Here is a 23,908-nt window from a genome sequence, read left to right as displayed (position 1 = left end):
TGTAATTTAGTTCATTATCATATTGGCAATACTTTATTAGATTACTATCCGCGGTTCATCGTTCCTATTGGTTAAAGAATGAAAATGACACTGTCATCATGGTAATCAATGACCAGTAAGATTCAAATCATCAAGCATGCTTTAGACCAATAAACCAATGAAAACGTTGAAGTAAGGAAAGTCCACAAAGCCTTGGCTTGGCAGCGGATGTCTTCTTCACATTGCCGTATCTAATATTTCATAACAATGTCGAAAACTGTATTCAAAACCTGAGAAAATATCGATAATTGAGAGAAAGTGATTTTACTGGGAAAAAGGATGACAGATGAGAATGATTGATCGTTCTAGTTCGTGCTGTGAAGCCTGTCATGAGTATGACTAGATGAATTCCATGATGATGACTGACGTCATCAATGAGAATTTTCAAATCAATCATGATAGAGGAAAAATTGTAAACGTTTGATTTAAATTTATCTTGCCTCAACAAGAACTTGGTAAAGCAAAACTGGATTTATAGCTTTTCTTTATGTGTTTCGCATTGTCGTGTTTCCACTGAATTATTCAAACGTCGGAGAACTCTCGCGCTGATCTGCATCGATCAATCGTCTCCTCCCCTCCAAACATGACAAATGTCTTCTATTAATAAGACATTCTATTAATAGTGTTATCATAAATGGATAGCAGTGGTGGGATGAGGATCAAAAATATTCCTAAGTCTCATTATCACCAATTATCCCACAGTATTTCTTTTTCATAATCAATGTTCACAATATTATCTTTTCAACATGGCGACTTCAGTAGAAATTCCTTTAAGAGATACTGACGAAGTAAGTCATCACTTGTTGATGGAATTGTCATACTTATATTATTTAACTGGTGTATTTTATAATATGAACAGTAAATTTGCTAGTCTTTGGTACATGTTACATGAAACATTTTTTCAATTCTTGTCAACTTCTCTCAACTCAAGTTCTCGACTGTCTATCACCGAAGCTTTATAAAGAAACTGATGTTTTATAAATAAATATAATTCCTACGTATTTACGGAGAGAAGCAGAGAGTTTTTTATTTACTAACAATTTTCAGTCGTGGTTTGTGCAGTAGCACGGTATAAAATAACAAATACGACTAGAAATGATTTTGATTTGTAATTTTGAAACATGATCTTGTTCGAATTCGTACTCAGAGAATTGTCGTTATGCTGTATTTTTGTTTACCTATTTGCGAGAAGCATAAGTTAACGTTTGAGTAGTTTTCTAAACTTTTTTACAAATGTTAAATTCAAAAAGGGAGCTGTTGGAGACAACTTGCTGCTGGGTTTAGAAGGGTGGATTAGGTTTTTAAAGACAGTTGTGCAATGTTTCAAAAGTGTGTGAATGTAACCTCTAATCAAAATGCAACTTTAAAACAACTTGGCTGTTTCCAAATTATAAGGATAGATCCTTGATTGATTTATAGAGAAATGGTATTGTAGTTTAGTCGTTTCTAGTTGTCATACCATGTCAGAAATTTTTGAAAGTGTGATCCATTGAAACATTATTCAAAATTGCTTTTTCTAATTGGGAATTGGCACTTTTTTTCTCTCCCCTAAATCTAATTTTGCTTAGTTGCATAATATACATGTTGTAGGTATTTTTAATTGTGGGTTGGGTTTAAGTATGTCAATATTATGATTGAGTGTGGGCTTATTAACTTTAGACATCTTTGATCCATAGAGTGGTCTAGATATTCAAATGATCTCTGAATGAGATATTGGTGTTGTTACAGATACTTAAGGCATCTAAATGATAATTCTTCATTAGGTGATAGAATTACAATTTGATCAGTTACCAGAAGGCGATGAAGTTTTGAATATATTAAAACAAGAAAATGCTCAGTTGAAAATATGGAATGTTCTTGCAGTAAGAACTTTTGTGTTTTTTTTCAATGTTTCTAGTTTTCTTTTTTGGGCATATTACATGGGTGTTACATGCTTGTTTCATGTGTGTTACATGTGTGTTTCATGTGTGTTACATGCTTGTTTCATGTGTGTTACATGTGTGTTACATGCTTGTTTCATGTGTGTTACATGTGTGTTACATGCTTGTTTCATGTGTGTTACATGTGTGTTACATGCTTGTTTCATGTGTGTTACATGTGTGTTTCATGTGTGTTACATGTGTGTTACATGTGTGTTACATGTGTTACTTACTTATTTGTTACAAGCATGTTGAAGGTGTGTTACAAGGCTTTTTATGTAAAGTGTATCTGTAATAATTTTCTGTTTAGATTCAGTATTTCAAAGAAGGCAGAACAAGTGATTTTGTTCAGTTGTTGGAAGCAGCTAAGACAGGTTATTTTTCTTAGTTTGAATAGATAATATAAGTTAAGGTGAAGTTAGAGATTGTTTAATTTGAAGAGCTCATTAAACATTGATCAAATAAGTTTCAACCAAATTATGATTTGTGTAAACACAAATTTTTATATGTTAAAGTATGTCACAATTAAGTTGGCTTTTCACAAATCACAATAATTTTTTTCTAAACTTTAACAAAAAACACAATGCGAAATTATTGATTCTTAAACTAGTATTAGACTAAGAAGATTAAAAATTTTGCATTTTAACTAAAGTTACTGCTGCAGGTTGTATACCAAAAAATATCTTGTATGTATGTTGGTTTCATTTTTATCTTGTTTTTGCTCCAACCATGATTATATTGAGCTGTTGAAAAATAATACACATTACACAACCTATACAATATATTTCATCTGTAGTTTCAATTTCCAACTATAAATGTTGTCAAAAATCTATAGTTTGTGTCCATATGAAAGTATTATTGTCCAATTGGATTGTTACCAAATGATTTTTATTTTGATAATGGTTCATACTGTAATGATTTGTCTTGCATTCTTTACTCACAGAAGGAAACATCAATTACACAAACAGTGATCGTGACAGAATGATATGTTTGGACACATTGGCTGCATATTATGTTCAAGAAGCGAAAAAAGAAAAAAACAAAGAAAAAAAGAAGGAAATGTTTACTAAGGTTAAACTCTTTGAAACATTAAAGAATATTCATTCTTTATATTTCTTGGACTTTTGTATTTTTCTTTTGTCAAATATTTTTCATAATTTATTTTTTATTTTCAACAGGCAACACAACTTTTCACTACTGCTGACAAAATTATTATGTATGATCAGGTATATATGGCATTTCTCCCATCACGCATGGGACATTAACAATGTATTTGATGCTATTTTTATTCTTGCCTTCAAGCATATGCGAGACCTTACAAAGTTGCTGAAGTTTACGTACAATATTTGTATAATATTTATAGAGTAAACTATCAATTTTAACAAAATGATTTCATCTTGGAATTTTAAATGTCTGTCAATGTTTTTGTAATCTCAGGGTCGAGTCCCTTACAAGCAATATACCTTAATATGATGTTTGGATTTCTAATTAGAAAGAGCACAAAAATGAAGATGTGTTTGGTTTATGAGAAAGATTGCTTTAAAGAGGATTTTATGAGTATAAACTCATTCTTTAGTGGGGTGCTTAATTGATATGCCTTATATTTATTGAATGCCATTTCCCTCTTGAAGCATGAGTTTGTGTTGGACATCCATCTCTAGTGGTTGCCTTTGTAGTGGCCAAGAAATCATTTATTCAATGCCCCAGAATTGTTAGATTTTGTTTATAATGCCCCAGTGCATCTATTAGATGATTTACGGTACATAAATTTAATTAATGCTTGCTGATAAAGTCTTGTTTTATAAAGAAGTTGTTTGTAAGTTGATAAAGAATGATGTCTGTGTTTGTGTTTTAATGTAAAGTTGAGTATTAGAGTCTAGTACTTGTACATGTATTTGAATTTTAACAATGTAAATGCATTACCATGACAGTAGCCAAAGCTGTAAAATATTTTATGACTGTTTGCAAACCATTTTTTATTATTGTTTAAAACAACATATTTCTTTTTTAGAAACATCTTCTTGGTCGGGCATATTTTTGTTTGTTAGAAGGAGATAAAATAGATCAAGCTGACGCACAGTTTAATTTTGTTTTAGCGCAGGTAAGTTTGACAACTTTCAGCTTTTCTTTTCTAAAGCATTTGAAAATAATGAAATATCATAAAAAATAATACAAATTGAAAACTCATTTTTATCCAAATTTTAGAACGTGATTTTACGTTATAATCCCCAAGTTTTTTATTTAACTTCATTTTGACAGAGGAAAATTTTAAAACCAATTACCGTTGTTTCGTATGCGTTAGGTTAAGTTTACGCATGCGTTAGGTTAACTTTACTGAATTATATTTAAACAATATTTGAATCAAATGATTATGATTTTATGGTAAATATATGTAATATAAAAATTTGATAATTTAGAACTGTGATTTTTTTAATGTTTTGAGGCTTGAAGTTGGAAATTTCGACCATTTTTCGCCCAACTAATTTGTCAGTTTTGGAAATGGTCTGTGTATTTTATTACGAGAGAGATTTTACTGAATGTCTACGATACAAGATGTTGCAAAGGTGTAAAATATTACGCACAGTGTGACCATATGTTCGTTAGCAGGTTTTGCTCAACCTTTGCTCAAATTTTACTAAATGGGCCAAAATTTTACTAGGTTATGATTTCTCGCGCTTTACCCCCCCCGATTTTATGTAGCCTGGGAGAATGGTTACCCCCCGATTTTATGTAGCATGGGAGGATGGTTACCCCCCCGATTTTATGTAGCATGGGAGAATGGTTACCCCCGATTTTATGTAGCCTGGGAGAATGGTTACCCCCGATTTTATGTAGCATGGGAGAATGGTTACCCCTGAGAATGCTTGAAACATTAAACTTGAATGAACATGTTGGTTGCAAACTGTTTTACAAGGATTACATTTGATTTTGCTGGCTAAATTGTCATCATAGTCTGAATACCAAGTTTTCTAATCCTCGTCAAACTCTCTTATAGGAAATATCCCAAATTCTTGAATTTCGAAAAATTGTACCAAAAAATTACTAAACATTTTTGTACTAGACTTCTATGAAGTTTGTCAAAATTTTACCAAAAGTAAAAAGATAAACAGAGTATAATCACATTCGATACGCATGTTTACTTTTGATGAGGTTTTTTGAATAGTTTTTTTACAATTACGGTCATGTTAAAAAAACGACTTTGGGCTGCAGAAAAATTACAAAAATAAATTTTGGAATTATCAATTTATTGCAAATGTGTTTTTAAAATATTATACACTATATAAAGGATAAAGGCCCATAGTTTGCAAAAAGACTCTTTTGTAGTTTTTATATTTCTCTGGTTTGTTTTTAGTCTGGCAACAATATTCCAGCGCTGTTGGGTAAAGTATTTACACGTTTTCTGTACACTTTGGTTTTATTTCCATGAAACTTTTATTGTCGTTTTCTTTTAGGAAAGGCTTGTATTTCGTTTAATAAAAAAGATTTTAAAGGAGCGTTAGCATATTATAAAAAAGCGTTGAGAACAAATTCTAACTGTCCAGGTATTTCTCCTTAAATTACATTTTGACCTAGAAGTTTTTTGGAGACAACCCCCCTGTTCATCGAACTATGGATTTGATGCAACAAGCATTTGTATTGTTATGCATGGGGACAACCCCCCTGTTCATCGAACGATGGATTTGATGCAACAAACATTTGTATTGTTATGCATGGCATTAATTGATTCATTTTCTTTTTGGTTTTAAAGACAAATTGTAACGCCGAATAACTTTTTTCATGTTCACATTACCCTTAAGTTTTTATTTAGAAATTTAAATGTTATTTCTGATAATCTTATACATATATACTTTATAGCTGCTGTCCGTCTTGGTATGGGTCATTGTTTTGCAAAACTTGGAAAGGATGAAAAAGCAAAGCTTGCATTTGAAAGAGCCTTACAACTCGATCCATATTGTACTGGAGCGATGGTTGGTCTTGCTATTATGGAACTGAGCTCAAAAAAAGTGAGATAATCATTTGGACATAAATTTTACTCATTTATTAGCTTTACGTATTGTCTTAGACTTGCCAGAGGTATGAATTAAATCTTATATAAATTAGCGCGTTGTTTTAACCATCTTGCTATGTTTATATAAATACTTTTCTAATTTCTAGAGAAACAAAATGTTTATTGTTAAATTCAAAAACACATTTATGTTTGTCAAACTTCTCCCAAACCAAACTTCTCCCAAATGGTACATGTTTGCCAACTTTATATTTAGCCTGATGCCATCAAAACTGGTGTTCAATTGCTTTCTAAAGCCTACTCAATTGACAACTCCAATCCAATGGTTTTGAATCACTTGTCAAACCATTTCTTTTTTAAAAAGGTTTGTATTTTCAATTTTTATTTAGTAGACGATGACGTGTAACGAATACTATCATTAGAAGAAGCCGTCTCTCTTCTTTTGTTATTTTCATTAGTTTTTCCTGGTCTCTTGTGAAATCTGACCTAAATTCTCATGAGAAATCATACTTACCTTTTATCTTATTACCAGGATTACACAAAAGTTCAGCATCTTGCTTTACATGCTTTTCATGGTACTGAGGTTGAGTCAATGCAAGCAGAAAGCTGTTATCAAATGGCAAGAGCTTTTCATTCTCAGGTATTAAATATAAATGAACCATAAGTATTTATGAATGTATAAAGATAGTTTAACATGTGGCCACTGTTTTTCGTTTATACTTTTGATTATTTAGAACGACTACGATCAGGCTTTTCAATATTATTACCAAGCCACACAGTTTGCTTCTGCTGGATTTATCTTGCCATATTTTGGACTAGGACAAATGTACATAGCTCGTGGGGATACAAACAATGTATGACATTCGAATGCGTATTTCTTGATAACCTAACACTTTAACCTTAACTGACTTGTTCAACATTATGAACTAATAACCACTAGCTGCAATTTTCAATTATGAATTGGTTTTAATTTGTTTCGGTAGATCGTACTTAAAGTGCTTTCTGACGATTTTTGATTATCTTTTTATCTGTGCTTCGATAACGAATTGTGTATTTACAAAGTCATATTTTGTTTGATCGACGTTTTGTCTCTTGTTATGTTTTGTTTGATCTTTATTTCTCTTTTTGTTTATTAAGGCTGCGCAATGTTTTGAAAAAGTGTTAAAAATGATGCCTGGTAACTATGAAACCATGAAAATCTTGGGTTCCCTCTACAGTAGCTCTGATGACATGGAAAAGAAGGAGACGGCAAAAGTAAAATATTCCATTTATAATTTTGTAAGGAATCTAGGGATCACTCATTTCAATTGTAGAGAATCTAGGGATCACTCATTTCAATTGTAAAGAATCTAGGGATCACTCATTTCAATTGTAGGGAATCTACGGATCACTCATTTCAATTGTAAAGAATCTAGGGATCACTCATTTCAATTGTAGGGAATCTAGGTATCACTCATTTCAATTGTAAAGAATCTAGGGATCACTCATTTCAATTGTAAAGAATCTAGGGATCACTCATTTCAATTGTAAAGAATCCAGGGATCACTCATTTCAATTGTAGAGAATCTAGGGATCACTCATTTCAATTGTAGGAATCTAGGGATCACTCATTTCAATTGTAAAGAATCTACGGATCACTCATTTCAATTGTAGGGAATCTACGGATCACTCATTTCAATTGTAAAGAATCTAGGGATCACTCATTTCAATTGTAGGAATCTAGGTATCACTCATTTCAATTGTAGAGAATCTAGGGATCACTCATTTCAATTGTAGAGAATCTAGGGATCACTCATTTCAATTGTAAAGAATCTAGGGATCACTCATTTCAATTGTAGGAATCTAGGGATCACTCATTTCAATTGTAGAGAATCTAGGGATCACTCATTTCAATTGTAGAGAATCATTTCAATTGTTGAGAATCTAGGGATCACTCATTTCAATTGTAGAGAATCTAGGGATCACTCATTTCAATTGTAGAGAATCTAGGGATCACTCATTTCAATTGTTGAGAATCTAGGGATCACTCATTTCAATTGTAGAGAATCTAGAGATTATTAATTTTAATTCTCTTAAATTATGATGTGGATTATTTAGAGTCATTTGAAAAAAGTAACTGAACAATACCCGGATGATGTTGAAGCTTGGATAGAATTGGCGGGAATTCTTGAACAGACCGATGTACAATCAGCATTGTCTGCTTATGGTACGGCTTCCCGTTTACTTAAAGAAAAGGTTGGAGCTGATGTTCCACCGGAAATTTTAAATAATGTTGGTGCATTACATTTTCGATTGGGAAATCTTAACGAAGCTAAGGTAAAATTTTCTGTAGTAAACCAACTTTTTCATAGCTATAACAATAAATGTTTAATAAATATTATATCAATACTATTTAGAAATTTTACGAAGCATCATTGAAACGAGCGAAAACTGAAGGCGATAATGATGAAAGTTATTACAATGCAATATCAGTAACGACAAATTACAATCTAGCAAGATTGCATGAAGCAACTTCAGAATTTGATCTGGCCGATAAATTATACAAAAATATTCTTCGAGAACATCCGAACTATGTTGATTGTATGTGTTTATTCTATAATTGACATTTCTCGTCCGTAAAATTTATAGAACTCCTACATGGTTTACCGCAAATCTAACTTATGTTTTGCTTTTGCACATTGCGTCATGTTTAAATTGTATTCAATACGTCATAATTTCTAATGTCAATTACGTCAGCTTTTATTTTGCAGGTTATCTCCGTTTGGGTTGCATGGCACGAGATCGAGGTCAGATTTATGAAGCGTCTGATTGGTTCAAAGAAGCATTGCAGATCAATCAAGTACTTCATATAAGTTTTAGTATTGCTAAAGTTGATGTTTATGTGTCTTTGCAAACGGCATGTGTTATAAAATGTAAAGATCTGCTGGATTTGATTGTTTATTTACTATTTAAGGATCACCCTGACGCTTGGTCCCTGATTGGCAATCTTCATCTTGCTAAGCAAGAATGGGGACCTGGACAAAAAAAGTTTGAAAGAATCTTGAAACAGGCTTCCACACAAAATGATTCGTATTCCTTGCTTGCTCTTGGTAATGTGTGGTTGCAAACGTTACATCAACCTACAAAAGATAAGTCAAAAGAAAAACGCCATCAAGATAGAGCACTCTCCTTGTATAAACAAGTTTTACGACAAGATGCCAGAAACCTTTATGCTGCTAACGGAATAGGTAAGTAGCGTTAGATGGTCACGACATATAGTAGATGGTCACTACATACAGTAGATGGTCACTACATACAGTAGATGGTCACTACATACAGTAGATGGTCACTACATACAGTAGATGGTCACTACATACAGTAGATGCTCACTACATACAGTAGATGGTCACTACATACAGTAGATGGTCACTACATATAGTAGATGGTCACTACATACAGTAGATGGTCACTACATACAGTAGATGGTCACTACATACAGTAGATGGTCACTACATACAGTAGATGGTCACTACATACAGTAGATGGTCACTACATACAGTAGATGGTCACTACATATAGTAGATGGTCACGACATACAGTAGATGGTTATGACATACAGTAGATGGTCACTACATACAGTAGATGGTCGTAAATGGTCATGACATAAAATTGGACAAAAGTGAAGCTATGAGAATTGAACAAAAGGTTGACTATGTTCTGGAAGATGTAGGGGTTTAAAGGCAAAGAGTTGGCTATATATGCCGTGTTTTCATTTTTTCAAATTTTTCAATCTTTTTGTAGGTTGTATTTTAGCTCATAAAGGATTTCAAAGGGAAGCCAGAGATATTTTTTCGCAGGTAAATACTGAAACAAGATTTAAACATTTTTAGCATCTCAGTAAATGCTGATTTTGTTTTTTTTTTAGGTTCGTGAAGCTACTGCTGATGTAGCTGATGTTTGGTTGAATCTTGCTCATAGTTATGTGGAACAAAAACAATATGTGGCTGCTATACAGATGGTCAGTGAATGTATCATGTAAAATAATCTACGTAATACTTCATAAAAGCAGGTCTTGTAATTGTTCAAAGTAACAGTTCACCTTGAGGTGTTGTTTAACTTATATTTTACCAAATAAACCTTTTCTCTCGTACAATCAAAATTAGTGCGATCATTTTAGCTTTTTTAGCTCATTTTTTAATTCATGTTAATCATTTGTTTTTGTTTTATTTTTAGTATTTTAATGGTGACTTTGTTTCTGATTTAATTTTATACTTTTGTAGTACGAAAACTGTCTAAAGAAATTTTATCGTCATCATAATGTTGAAGTGTTGTCGTATTTAGCAAGAGCTTATTATTTAAGTGGAAAACTTCATCAATGTCGTCATGTTCTCATCAAGGTAATCACATATCTGTAACTGCAAGTATCTTAGCATCTCAGAAAAAAATGAATAATATTTTTCCTTCGAATTTTTAAATGATTTTTCTAAAGTTTGATGTATATGAAATAAAATTTGATCTGTGTATACATACTTAATTGATACAAATTTATGAATAGATTTACCTATGAAAAAAATTTGTTTAAATATTTAATTTAATTTACTCAAGTACTTATTAAACAATTGCTTGTCAAAAGAAAACATGTTGAATGTTGCAAGCGCTCGCCAGTGTTCTCATTCAAACTTAAGAAAACTCGTCTCACATGATAATTTCAAAATGATATATGCTGTAATGCTGCACTGCGAATTCTTTTATTCGAAGTTCTATTTTTGCAGGCATATAACTGTATGTATTGGGTCATTTTGTTTTCTCATACCATTCAAAAGCGAGGCTACTCTTTGCATCCAATGCGTGCCTATTTTTATTTCAGGCTCGACATATTGCTCCCAATGATACCGTTTTGCTGTTTAATGCGTCACTTGTGCAACAAAAACTGGCTACAGTGATTTTAAAAGCCGAGAAAAGTTCATTGAAAGTTGTTTTATCTGCTGTTGGTGAACTTGAAAATGCTCAAAGGTACAGAAAAATCCTATAAACTAATAAAAAGTACATTGAAATAGCGGAATAACCGCTCTCTGATTGTAGTTTGTTTTACAACTGTCACTATAATTTGTTTTACTATTATCACTGTGGTTTGATTATTGTTCATAGTTACAAACAATAATGTAAGAAATGACGTTTATAACATAGGTCTTTTCAATGGTTAAGTCGTCACGGTGATCGTATGAAGTATGATCTCGCTTGGGCTCAAAGCGAGGCTAGGCAATGTCAGGATTTATTAAGTCAGGCGCAGTATCACGTTATGAGAGCGAGAAAAATTGACGAGGAACAACAAGAAATAAGGCGTAAACAAGAGGAAGAAAAGGAATTATTGAGGAAAAAAAAGGAAGAAGAAGAGGTTAAAAAAGATTTAATTATTTATTTCATGAACTGATGAAAAGATTTGTTTTCACGGTTAAATAGAATAAACAGACTTGTTTTTTGATAACATTTTTTCTTTTTTTAATCAGCGCCTAAAGAAAGAAGAAAATGAAAAACAACAAAAAGAAATGCTTGAAAAACGAGCGAATTTCCGTGAGGCTACAAAAAATTTGTTGGTGTTTACGCAAGAAGATATGGAAGAGAAAAAACCAAAGAAAAAAGTAATACGACTTATTTATCTTCATTTGATGACATTTATTGACATTGTATTGTTGACATGTATTGTTGACATTTTTTACATTCGTGCTATTAATCATTGGTGTTAATTGTGTTCTATACTATCCTTAGAGAGGAAGGGAAACTGGTGAAATTTATTCAAGTGGAAGTGCTAGTGAGACAGAACATGTCACAAAGAAAGAAACAAAGAAAAAGTATGCTATAATTTGTATAATGTGTTTTTTATTTTACTTTATTCTAATGAAATACATTTAACTGTACATATGACTTATTATACCGATAAACGTAACATTACTGTATACATCATGGTACCTTACTGCTTGCATCATGGTAACTTACTATATACATCATGGTACCTTACTGTATTCATCATGGTACCTTACTGTATTCATCATGGTACCTTACTGAATACATCATGGTAACTTGCTGTTTGCATCATGGTACCTTACTGAATACATCATGGTACCTTACTGAATACATCATGGTACCTTACTGTAAACATCATGGTACCTTATTGTTTGCATCATGGTACCTTACTGAATGTAACAATAGTAGTTATCATGAGGTCACTAATACGCTCTCTGGTTTTGTTTTTAGGAGGAAAAAACAAAATGATGCCGAATCTAAAGAAAAAAAGTATTTTCTTGTTGAAATAAATTTTATTTTATTCATGGCAATAAGATCATAAATTGTTGTGCAGGCAACGAGTTCCTTCTGGCGATCGGAGCAAGAAAGAAAAACGAAAACTTGATCCAGACGCTCATCTTTCGGCGAAACAACGACGAAAAATCAAATCAAAAGCCATTATCACCTCTTCTGATGAAGATTCAGATTCAGATGTTGACAAACTTGAAATTAAGTAAGTTTTCTTTAACTCTGTCAACCCATTGTTGTATTGTCAATTTTTTTTAACTGTCACACAGTAGTTGTGTGGTCAATTTTTCTAACTGCCACACAGTAGTTGTGTGGTCAATTTTCTTTAACTGTCACACAGTAGTTGTGTGGTCAATTTTCTTTAATTGTCACACAGTAGTTGTGTGGTCAATTTTCTTTAACTGTCACACAGTAGTTGTGTGGTCAATTTTTTAACTGTCACACAGTAGTTGTGTGGTCAATTTTCTTTAACTGTCACACAGTAGTTGTGTTGTCAATTTTCTTTAACTGTCACGTGGTTGTTGTGTGGTCAATTTTCTTTAACTGCCACACAGTAGTTGTGTTGTCAATTTTTTAACTGTCACGTGGTTGTTGTGTGGTCAATTTTCTTTAACTGCACACAGTAGTTGTGGTCAATTTTTTAACTGTCACGTGGTTGTTGTGTGGTCAATTTTCTTTAACTGCCACACAGTAGTTGTGTTGTCAATTTTTTTTAACTGTCACGTGGTTGTTGTGTGGTCAATTTTCTTTAACTGTCACACAGTAGTTGTGTGGTCAATTTTCTTTAACTGTCACACAGTAGTTGTGTGGTCAATTTTCTTTAACTGTCACACAGTAGTTGTGTGGTCAATTTTTTTAACTGTCACGTGGTTGTTGTGTGGTCAATTTTCTTTCACACAGTAGTTATGTGATCAGTTTTTACATTTAAGTTTTGTTGTTCCTTATATCTATTACATCTATTAGTATGTCATTATAGTTTTTATTCGTGTATGTACTGTCATTACATTTCTCTTTTTAATTACATCAGAACTAACATATGCATTGATGAAAACGCTGGGTACAGAATTATTTTTCTTGTTTAGATTTGAAAAGTCAGGAAGTGAGAAAGAAAATGATGACAACAGCGAAGGTTTATAGATTTATAACCATCATTATGCCCTGTTGTATTTTCATCTACGTCATTGAAAATTTTACGCAAATTATTCATTGTCTATATAAACGGCAAATCCTGTTATGCCTTTTGTGTAGTTTCTATAGTCTTTATTTTCATTATTGCTATAGTCTTTTACGTTAAATTAGATATCTTAACATATACAAAAAAATTTCTTGTTCTTGTTGTTGATAAATGTTTTTCAATAACGATTTATTGATTAAAACAGATGAACGCAACGAAACTGGTGGTGGAAGAAGTGATGAATCTGAAGGAAACGCTTCTCGCAATGGAGACGGTGAATCCGGAGTTGATAGTAAGGATGATTATGAATCTGGGGTGGAGAATAGGGATGCTGATGAATCTTTGAAAGAAAATAAAGATGAAGAATCAGATGGAAAAGAAAACAGCGACAGTGATAATGGCGAAGAAGGGGAAAATGAGGAAAATTTTGTAACTAAAGTTGATAATTTAGTCGGTCAGGAATCCGACGATGAAAAACTTAACAATGAATCTGAAGTTGACGAATATACAAAAAGGAAAAGAGTACAGTCGAATGAAGAAGAAACTGTTTTAACACCAAAGAAAAAGTCCAAACAAATTGAAAGCTCGTATGTTACAAAATTAAATTTTTATGATATGATTAATTGGTGTCTTTTACCCTAAATATCAATTTTTATGTTTGTTTATTTGTTTTGTCTTTTATTAGATCTGATTCAGAAGATGATTGAAGGCAAGTGAATAAATATTTCAACACTATGTCATTTTGTCTCATAAGCATATATTTAGTTAGATTACATTTGACGTTGGTCCTTGATTACACATAAGAACTTGACTGGGCGTTGATGGCGAGAAGGAACTGGGACTGACGTTTTCTGGTGAGAAGGGACTGGGGCTAACGTTACACCTTTGTTTTTCTTATAAAACCTATTTAATTGGTGATCGTTTAGAATATTTTTTAAACTTTCTTAACCAGTTTTGAAGATTGTCAAAAGAGTTGGTCGGAGTTGATAAATTATTAATATACTTTATCAAATATTGCGGCGCTTTCGTCTTTAATTTCAGTATGCTTTTGCCATGAATATGAATGACCAACGAACACGTAGTAAGGTTTAGTTTGTCAATGCAACAAGCACCCTTAATCTCTTTCAACTAAATTTGATAACAAACATTATGATATACTGACATTTGAACATATTTCTTTCAACACTAAAATACGCGTATTTTTCTCTTGGAGTATCTTCAAGATCATCATTTAAAGTTAACAAGATCTAGAAAGTTAAAAATTAATGAAAATTTAGCAAAATATCTCTAGTTGTAAATTTTTAATGACAGTGTATGGGATGAAAATTCTTGACTTGCAATTCAGACATGTTGGTGGTCTGATACAAAAGAATATTTTATCAGTGTTATTGTTGGCACCCGCCGACGTGGGCGAGCAACATTGTTTGGCAAATCGCAAGAGAATGGTTGCAAGTCAAGAATTAATTATTTGATGAAAGTAACAGATGTTTGAATGTGTGAAGTAATTAGTTATGGGACCAAATCTTCGCATTTTTATAAATTGGGTGACTTTCATCATATGATGGCATGCACTTCAGTCTCACAGACAAAATGTAAGATATTTACGTCACGTGACACTATGGAAAATCATCATAAATTCCCTTTTGAATAATTTCGCGTTTAACAGCGGTTTGTGAACAATGAAATGATTTCAACAGGGCGTATAAAGTTGATCGTTAATCTTGACCAAAGACATTTCGGTTAACCAATTGTTAAAATTTCAATAGCTGATCACCATGCTAATCCCACGGGTGCATACAGTGCAAAACTGCTGTTAGAAATTATGTTCAACACCATCTTTCTTGCTTGTTATAAAGATATTTAACATATGTAATGCAATATAAGCATCCAGAGTGATCAGGAATTGAAGAATAACAATAGATTATGATCTATAGGTTACACCTTTTATAGAGTAACATTTCTTGGGGAACCTTGTACAATAAAATGTGACCTTTATTAAATATTTGATGTTATCTTACCATTAAAGAGCAAAAAAGACTGATAGCCGAGAGAAAATGCCAAATATCGTGGTAGTCGTAAAAACTGAGTATAAAACAATCTTTGTTGTTTTCTCTTGAGTATGCAGGACTTTTCTAAATAAATTGAAAGGTTTAAATAAATAGTTTGACGAAATAAAGTGAAGACTAAACTGTCATAGAAAATAGCCTACAACAGTTTGATGAAATAGAGTGAAAACTAACCCTCCATGATGTCAATCCTTGCATGAAAAATGAAAGAGAGGCAATCCAACAGGCAAGGGTGAAAAATGAACAAACAGCAACAAGGCAAGAAATTCTTTCTTTATTCCTTAACTAAAACATAAAGTAGACCTTTACAAACATAAGAAAACATGTTTGTTATCATGCTCAGTAGATCGATTACAGAGATCCATAAAGGTGCTAATTACAGTCACAAACTTGCTAAAATATCGACTGTCCCAAGTTAAGGTATGCATTTAAATCATTGTTAAATTTCTAGACCAAGATATATCATTAGAATTTATGAAGAATACCTTCATAAAAACATAAAACAGCAAATAGATCAACCCATTGACAATCAATATTGCGAGTAAATATGATGCAAAATCTTTAGGTTCGTTTACAATCCCATTGATGGCTCTAAAATACACAAAACCTTTAAACGATTTAATTATTGCTTGCAATTATAAAATCTGTAAGACGTACAGTCCCCAGTTGACAGTATTAGCCAGCAAAAGCAGAACCATTCGGTCCTAAAAAAATGGTTTACAACATCAAATTTCAATTCTTTTCAAACATTAAGGTAAAATGTTTTGTTTCTCTTATTTTCATAATATTAAGTTCTAATATTATCCATAAATACGTTCAAACTATTACGGTCTAACATATTCTAAAATTGCGATGGTCGAACTAAAAACATGCGTAACCAAATAAAATCATTAGCATTTGGGCATACCTTGTACATTGGACAAGAAAATAGATCAAGTTTGAGAAATAAAATCAATCTCCTCATCTCTTGAAAAGCTGAAATAAATGACCAAATGCAGTAGAGGAATTTTTTAGAATTATCTTGAATGTTTTATTCGTAGCGACATGATAAAAAAACGTTTTAAAAAATCACTTACAAAATCGAATCCTTCCCATGTAATACATTTGCGTGGTTGTATAAACACTGAATGATATTAAAACAAAGCAAAAGATCGCCCAAAAAACATATGATTTAAACACCTACACAATGATAATTATTTAATGTGATCAAATTCATTTTATTTTAAAGTTCAAACAACTTGACACAATAATTGTTGATAAACTTACAACGCCTGAGACTGCAATTATAATTATTGCAGCTAAAATGGCGAATACAACATGTGGTTTAGCTGCAAGGTCAGGATGACGAGTAGAATAGAGTTGAATAATTATAAGACTGGCAATGATGTACATGAAAGATGTATCTAAATAACCATAGATATTAAATGTCATCATTCAATTTATGTAAAAAATCGCACAAACTTCTTAAAGGTAACTTACCAAATTGGAAGTTTGTATAACTAGGACAGACATGGTAGCAGGCACTCAAGATTCCTTCCATAATTAACGAAAGCCCTATATTTATATAAGGATTGAGGTAACTGTCAATAATGTGAAATAGATCAAATATTTTATCATACCTAGAGCGTAAAAAATACCATAATGATGGGGAATACCAGTACGCTACAACAATGAAGGATAATTAAAGTTTAGCAAAGTCAATGTATTGCAAAGTTGGATTGTATTTAAAAACAAAATACCTGTTCGACATTCTCTATAGGATGTAGACCATCCCTATATGAAAAAAATTGACTAAATAATCCGTACTGTAAGGTGAAGACATAACGATATCAGTGTTTTGTTGTTAGTCATGAAACTTTTAATGTGAGTGAAGACAACGATATCAGTGTTTTGTTGTTAGTTGCAAAATAGATACCTTCGCCAGACCAAAATAAAAAATAGAACTCCAAGCATAATGTAGCCAATGTTACTGTAAACATTATTAAATGATCTAATAATTACAAAGAAATATGACTTAAAAGTTATTTTTGACAAAAAAGTAGCTGACAATCTATAGTAGGACGTACGATAGTGCACCAAGAGGTCGACTACAGTAAAAATTGTAATAACAAATGTCTTGATCACCACTTGCATTTAAAACCTAAATATAAAGATATGTACTTTATAAAAATTATGTGAGAGCATTTTACGATCAATTTTGAGAACAATCATAGACGACTTAAACAATGTATCACATTCATACATACTCTCTGATACGTAAAAACCAACTGGACTACTGGTAAGGTATAAAAAACTGCAATGATCATCAAATACCTAGGGTAAAAGGGAAAAATAATCATTCTATAATTAAGAATTCTCAAATTAAATATAAACAAAAGCTGACCATTGATAAAGATTGTATTTTTTGTGCAATCGTTTTCTTGTTTTTCGTGATAAATCTGACAAAAATAGGTATTTCTACAAAATATACATATATCAAACAATTACAGCTTTATTTATGACTTATTTAACACGAGTTTTTATAGTCATCACCTTTAGGCGATAAACATCTTTGTCCTGTTCAACATCGGCAAGAAAATCAAAGTCAACAGCATCTTCTTCGTTGATATCATCAACATTTTGTTCAACAGCAGTTGATAATTGTTCAGTCTTTCCTTCTAAAACAATAAACTGATTTCATTATTAAAGATACGTAATTCAGAATAATCCATTGCTGCAATACAAAAGGTATACGGTTAAGGGGAACAAATAATAATTTCACAACCTGAAACAACAACACTGCCGTAGTTTGATGACGTTAAATTTTCTGTAGTCACAAGGTTTTCACCTGAAACAAAGCAAGCCATTCCTATACAATTTTATGCAGCTTATCTTCCGAGAGTGAACATTTTGCATTCCTTTAGACAATTCTGTATGAAATGAATTATAAAGATATTTCTTCAACCTTCTTGTGCAGAAGTGCTTGTACTGCCAGAATAGATTTGTTTCTTCAGAAATTTTTTTCTAAAGCATTCAAAACATGACACTGAATTCTTTGGAATTAAAACATGACATATTTTCAACTAACTGAAAACTTACTGAAATAAGATAACGACAGCAGCAATAAAATAAAATGAAAGAAAGACAAAAATTGGCACAAGAATAGGTGTGAAATATTCATTTTCTAAATTAAAATACAAATTTACCTTTAAAAAGAAAGTCAATGATTAATAACAGAAAAGGCTTCAAGCATTGATCACAACTCGATATTTTTTGAAAAATAAACTCTTTACTTTACTTGTAATTTTGTAAAGAAAGAAATTTACCGGATGGAATTTTGACGACTTTTAATTTAACTTCTTTTAATCGTTGTGTATTACGAGATGAGCTGTAACCATGTGAGTTTGCACCTTTAAACACAGCAATAATACATTTACAGCATTAATAATTGAAATATTTGAAAAAATTCAAATCATAACAACCTCGGAACACATCATCCCTGAATGGATTTTGATTATTTTTCCCAGATCTACATCTTTGATTGGTGAAAAGCACAACCACGACAATATAAAACTTATTTATCGGGAAATTCTCTTTCTACAACAATTCAATAAAAATAATGTTGAAAATGCTAAAGATGTTGAAGTTGTAGCAAATTCATTACTTTAACCACTATTCCTGATTTGTGTCGCATTGTTTGGAAATGGCCGGTAAATTCAACATTGCTCTCCAAGTCAAAGACGGGACACTAACAATTGAAATAAATACCAGAAAAATTTCTAGAGAAATAACGAAATTTTTTTACAAGGCAATCATGATAATGAAAAATGAGACTTCTTGACAATCGGAAATAAGTTTCGAAATGATAGCAAAGAGATAAAGGTTTAGATAGCTGACACTTGTCACTAGTCACAGAAAATTTGCGTCTTGCGATCATGGTTAATTTGTGAAATAACATGACTAGATGAGATTTGATGAACGGAGCAACAAAGACACAGAATGCAACATTCTGAAGAACGATGAAAGGAATAGTTTATGAGAGTTGTGTATAGTTGGCGATAAAATACATGGTTGTAAACATGGTGTCAATGAGTTTGGAAAGAAATCAATACTTACAGAAACATTGTCAAGCAAAAAGAGTAAAATCTGATGTTGGAATTGAAGGGAACAGCAAGTACTGGAATGGTTGTGTTCTAAGTAGAACATGAGAAAGCAGATGAAGAGAATTATTGGTTTGGACAAAAAAAGTCTTCAGCAATATTGGAGCTTGATTCTTAACTAAAAGTTAATTAACAATAAGACACAAATGATGTAAACAACTAGTGACTTGGACAATGAAATAAAACTAACTAGTTACACAAATTAACCAAAAAAATAATGAACAGATCAACTAAACCTCTAAACAACGCAACAACCAATTTTATATATAAACTTATGCAACAACTGATCACCAAATGATGAATTCAACAACCAAATACTATCTTACCAACAAGGTCAACAAGCAACTTATAAAATGACTATCTAACTGACTCAACAACCAAATACTATCTTACCAACAAGGTCAACAAGGAACTTATCAAATGACTATCTAACTGACTCAACAACCAAATACTATCTTACCAACAAGGTCAACAAGGAACTTATCAAACAACTATCACTTTACACACTTGTCAACCAATAACCTACATAGCCATCCATTTATCTGCAAAATAAACAAACAAAACAAAAATACACCAAGCATTTAGTTTCTTGGCCAATAAAGTCTTTACCTTAGTCCCTTGGATAGATACAATACTACATGCAGACATTTTTGATTCAGCTTTGACAAGTACAGTATCAACATTTGTGGGAAATTGAAATGAGTATACCTAATGACAAGATTTAACAAGTATGACTCAAAAGTTGAGCAGTACACTGTGATGTTACTAAACTCACTGCTGGTTGTGTTGGTGATGCTAAAAGTCTTTGATCTTTGTCCAATCTATAATAAATGTACAACAATCATTGTTTATTCAGCAAAGTAATTTTATAAAAGCTCAATGATATTTTGAGTATCATACCTTAACAGGAAGCCATGTAAAATCTTTGGATAAAGAGTATAATTAACAGGAGTAAGGGATGATGTAAGCAATGAAACTGAGAAGTTTGATAAAGATTGGTCATCATAGCATAGAAAGTTTGATGCAATTGCATAAATCTTTTGTCTACAACACATAAAACTCTAATTAATAGTTTTCAAAAAGCTTATAAGAAATAAAAGATGTTTACTGTGTTAGCACAGGCTTATACAAACCGAGGACACCTTTGGGAAAATTCGAGAGCAGATCAGTGTAAGCCCAAGACCAAAGGTCAAAGGTTGAACTTGCTTGGAGACTTCACACAAACATCTCTTAGGTTTGCATAAGCCAGTACAAAATTGAAAAAATTATTTAGTTATTTTTTAAAACAACACTAATGCAAAACAGATAAATTTAAAACAAAAGTTGTTATTTTTCCTTTAAAATATATTCATTATTGATTTGCAAATTCTCATTCATTGATTAACTAATTTGATTGGTTGAGCTTAGATCAGTTTGCACAGACAATGCAAACACAGCTAAAGAGCAATGAGTGCAGTAAATTTCATTATAAAATAAAAACAATGAAACATGTGTGCTGATTGGTCTAGAGCTGAGTTTGCATTAGTCTGTGTAAAACAATCTGAGATCAACAAATCAAATCAATCAATCAATCAAAGAGAATTTGCAAATCAATCATGAATACACATTAGATGAATCAGACTTGCACTGATCTGTTCTAGAGTTCTCCCAAAGGTCTCCTCAATTTGCATAAAACTGTGCAAACACAGTAAACATCTTTCAATTCTTAATTGTTTTTATTTTATAAATGTATATATAAACAAGACCATTTTGGCTACAAAGATTCATACTCTAATTATGCACAATGCAATCTGCATTTGTACACAAGGAAAAACTTTTGGTCATTAATCAACATTAATTTTGAAGTGCATTGCTTATTAATGAGGGATTTGGCATAACAAATCCTTGATTGACTATTTTTGCTATTTTTTTTATAAATTTGCCCAATTTTACTAAAATTTCAGACAAACTTCCTCAATACTCTCCTGAATCACATGATAAAACTAGAAATGAGCATTGTAGAATTTTTCAATAACCTGTCTTCACTTTTGATAGGAAGAGTCAAGGAAGATACTGTTTTTTGCTGTTGAATAACAACAACCAAAGGAAATGCTAAACTCGCATTTCCACGGACTTCAACAATCACAGCCTAAGACAAATATCAAACACAATAATTTGATGAAAATGTTAAATTACTGCTATAAATATAATATTCACGTCTAACAAAACTTAATTCAATACCTCGCTATGGTTGAAATATACAGGATTTGTAAAGACATAAATATTTTTCTTGCGAATTGAGACTGCACCTTCGTATTTCTCTCCCAAATTGCCGGACATGTAATCAACAACAAATTGGAGTGATACGTTGACATTTGAAAGTATCAAAATAATAACAAGACAATGAAGACTTGCATTCATTTCAAAAATATGTTAAAGTCCCATCTCAGAGATCTCCCTATTGATCTTCGTCTCCTTTGGAGAGGAGACCAAAAAATAGATGCGCCAGGCGTGCAGAAATTTGCATCGATTGGGTAAGGTGGATGAAGGTATACACTGTACAACTTAAGGTTACTGAATACGACAAATTTTAGAGAACAATGGATGGTGGTAGTTGACAGTTGGTTACAGAGAGTGATGATGGTAATATCAGTAATAAATAATCAAAAGTCCGTTTCTCCATCGGTATATGTACAACAAGGAATCATTACCAATCATTATCAGATTGTCTGACATATTACTATATCTTCTAAGGATGGACATTGACAACAGGGTCATTTTTATGGAATTCCGTTTTAGGAGCATTTGTAGGATGAGAACTTTCCCTGGCGTAACAAAGAAACGTTAATCGTTGAGGAGGTACGTGGAAAATTTTTGAAATCAGTGTTCAAGTAAGTGAAGTACACAACTCTATTTCCCTGTGTTCTAAGTATTCCATTCTAATGCTAAAATTATGCTAGCTGTACTTGCGTTTAGAAAAATACAAATAAATACAGAAAAGAAGAAGGATATGTTATTTACCAGCTGGGTGCTCCGGATGGAAAATTATTTTCCCGAGGTCTCAAAAAGGGCCCGAGGTATTTTATCTATCAGAAGTAATCTTAAAAAAAAGTAGAGTGCAAGGTTACGTCAATATCAGATTCAAAATAAAGTCCTTAACGCAAAATAACAGGGTTTTTCAAAATACATAATATTAAATTTTAACTCCCAGTTTATCATTTAAATTCTCTAGATGCAAAAATTGGTAATTTTTCTGTGACACGTAATGTTGTTATCGTACAATACATCGGCAAATGCATCTTTATAAATCATTAATATGTGAGAATATATTTTTCTATACTGTATAATCTTTAGTATTATTCAGTTTGTTCTCACCAAGAAAAATCAATCGAATTTATTCAACGGGTATTGAAACTTAAAGTCATTAAGTCAACGTCAAGTGAAAAAATTAAAAACATAACAAGATATTTTGCAAATGAGGCTCGCAATCAAGCAGAAAGCGAAGGATCAACTGAAATGTGCAAACCAATCATGTATCCACTTTTTCCCATTTATACAGAAAGTATATTGATAAAAAAAGTGAACCCTTATGAAAAAATACATGTTTACATAATTGACATAAAAACATCAATTGATGAACGTGATCGGATTAAAAACTGATTTATTTTAATCTGCACTTAATCTTTAGAAATAAGACCTCACAGAAAACATGTTATTGCTAAAAATAATCAAGCAATTCCGTCTTTGTGGTAGTTGGAAGACTCAAAAATCTGGTAATTTATAAGGGTAGCAATTTTCTGTTTGTGCTCGTTTCAAAGCTTCCATGAAATCTAATGGGTTGCCAGCAAAGAACTGAAAAACTTTTTCGTTAACTGTGTTTTGACCGACAGTAGATGTAGAACTAGAAGAATTGCGGGATGCGTGCATTAAAACGATTGCATTTTGCTAGAAAGTATAAAACACCCGTTTCTTTAGTATGATTGTAAAATTTGATAGATAATTTTGCAGTAAACCAATAGCATTTTATTCCTGGTGTTTAAATTTTATTTTTTATTTTACAATTGTGTGATTAAAATTATTGTTTACCAATACTGTCAATATTACTATTACAATATTACAATTGTTGAACAGTAAGACTTTATTTTGATAACATTTCTCAAAGAACGATGAGTACGACTTATAATAATAAATTTACATGGAGGATCTACTGTTATCGTCTACACCTTGAAGATTATCTGTTAACAATACAAATCTTACAATCTTTGTTGTTTCTATAACGTCTAGCTAAACATGAAAAT

At 31.8% G+C, this 23,908-nt stretch overlaps 2 protein-coding genes across 8 annotated transcripts; one reads left to right on the top strand and one right to left on the bottom strand.

The window, feature by feature from the left end:
• The first annotated feature begins 643 nt into the window (after positions 1-643).
• On the top strand, positions 644-23,086 carry LOC124445586 (RNA polymerase-associated protein CTR9 homolog). 6 transcript variants are annotated; one of them, XR_006948197.1, is made up of 30 exons: positions 646-827; positions 1,803-1,901; positions 2,269-2,332; positions 2,902-3,029; positions 3,137-3,184; positions 3,970-4,059; positions 5,311-5,338; positions 5,411-5,500; positions 5,814-5,962; positions 6,221-6,328; positions 6,497-6,604; positions 6,699-6,818; positions 7,102-7,218; positions 8,062-8,280; positions 8,361-8,544; positions 8,715-9,191; positions 9,745-9,800; positions 9,869-9,961; positions 10,224-10,340; positions 10,811-10,956; positions 11,131-11,338; positions 11,451-11,582; positions 11,710-11,792; positions 12,196-12,234; positions 12,299-12,457; positions 13,335-13,381; positions 13,632-14,013; positions 14,112-14,135; positions 22,410-22,469; positions 22,587-23,086. XR_006948197.1 is itself a non-coding variant. In XM_046996317.1 (29 exons), the coding sequence occupies exons 1-28, from the start codon at positions 786-788 to the stop codon at positions 14,131-14,133; spliced, it is 3,555 nt and encodes a 1,184-aa protein (XP_046852273.1). In that variant the 5' UTR covers positions 646-785; the 3' UTR covers positions 14,134-14,135; positions 22,410-22,521. The 6 variants fall into 6 exon arrangements, 5 of the variants coding, with proteins under 5 accessions (XP_046852275.1, XP_046852273.1, XP_046852274.1 ...); XM_046996317.1 differs by lacking the exon at positions 22,587-23,086 and having other exon boundaries at positions 22,410-22,521; XM_046996318.1 differs by lacking the exons at positions 22,410-22,469; positions 22,587-23,086 and adding an exon at positions 21,666-21,894.
• LOC124445588 (SID1 transmembrane family member 1-like) lies at positions 14,439-22,083 on the bottom strand. Of its 2 annotated transcripts, XM_046996325.1 has the most exons (27): positions 21,852-22,083; positions 21,647-21,759; positions 20,532-20,675; positions 20,407-20,452; positions 20,241-20,339; positions 19,136-19,219; positions 18,954-19,068; positions 18,798-18,881; positions 18,571-18,655; positions 18,437-18,495; positions 18,257-18,319; positions 18,025-18,149; positions 17,876-17,949; positions 17,739-17,805; positions 17,559-17,632; positions 17,408-17,482; positions 17,232-17,265; positions 17,112-17,154; positions 16,972-17,046; positions 16,759-16,895; positions 16,569-16,671; positions 16,400-16,467; positions 16,150-16,196; positions 15,978-16,083; positions 15,667-15,777; positions 15,445-15,558; positions 14,439-14,673 (listed from the first exon to the last, which is right to left on the bottom strand). In XM_046996325.1, exons 1-27 carry the CDS (start codon positions 22,029-22,031, stop codon positions 14,551-14,553), a joined length of 2,448 nt encoding a protein of 815 aa, XP_046852281.1. In that variant the 5' UTR covers positions 22,032-22,083; the 3' UTR covers positions 14,439-14,550. The 2 variants fall into 2 exon arrangements, with proteins under 2 accessions (XP_046852281.1, XP_046852282.1); XM_046996326.1 differs by lacking the exon at positions 19,136-19,219.
• Positions 23,087-23,908: the final 822 nt, after the last annotated feature.

Source organism: Xenia sp. Carnegie-2017, unplaced genomic scaffold, assembly GCF_021976095.1.
Source record: "Xenia sp. Carnegie-2017 unplaced genomic scaffold, XeniaSp_v1 HiC_scaffold_22, whole genome shotgun sequence".
NCBI lineage: Eukaryota > Metazoa > Cnidaria > Anthozoa > Malacalcyonacea > Xeniidae > Xenia > Xenia sp. Carnegie-2017.
The sequence above is the reverse complement of the archived record's forward strand: the minus strand, read 5'-3'. Positions and strand labels throughout refer to the sequence as shown.

Coding starts and splice junctions, on each gene's coding strand:
- LOC124445586 (XM_046996317.1), top strand. CDS start 786: ATGGCGACTTCAGTAGAAATTCCTTTAAGAGATACTGACGAA. Junction 6,819..7,101: donor CTCGTGGGGATACAAACAAT/GTATGACATTCG, acceptor TTGTTTATTAAG/GCTGCGCAATGTTTTGAAAA. Junction 9,192..9,744: donor TTATGCTGCTAACGGAATAG/GTAAGTAGCGTT, acceptor ATCTTTTTGTAG/GTTGTATTTTAGCTCATAAA.
- LOC124445588 (XM_046996325.1), bottom strand. CDS start 22,031: ATGAATGCAAGTCTTCATTGTCTTGTTATTATTTTGATACTTTCAAAT. Junction 19,069..19,135: donor AATCAGGAATAGTGGTTAAA/GTAATGAATTTG, acceptor GAATTGTTGTAG/AAAGAGAATTTCCCGATAAA. Junction 16,672..16,758: donor TAATTGCAGTCTCAGGCGTT/GTAAGTTTATCA, acceptor ATCATTGTGTAG/GTGTTTAAATCATATGTTTT.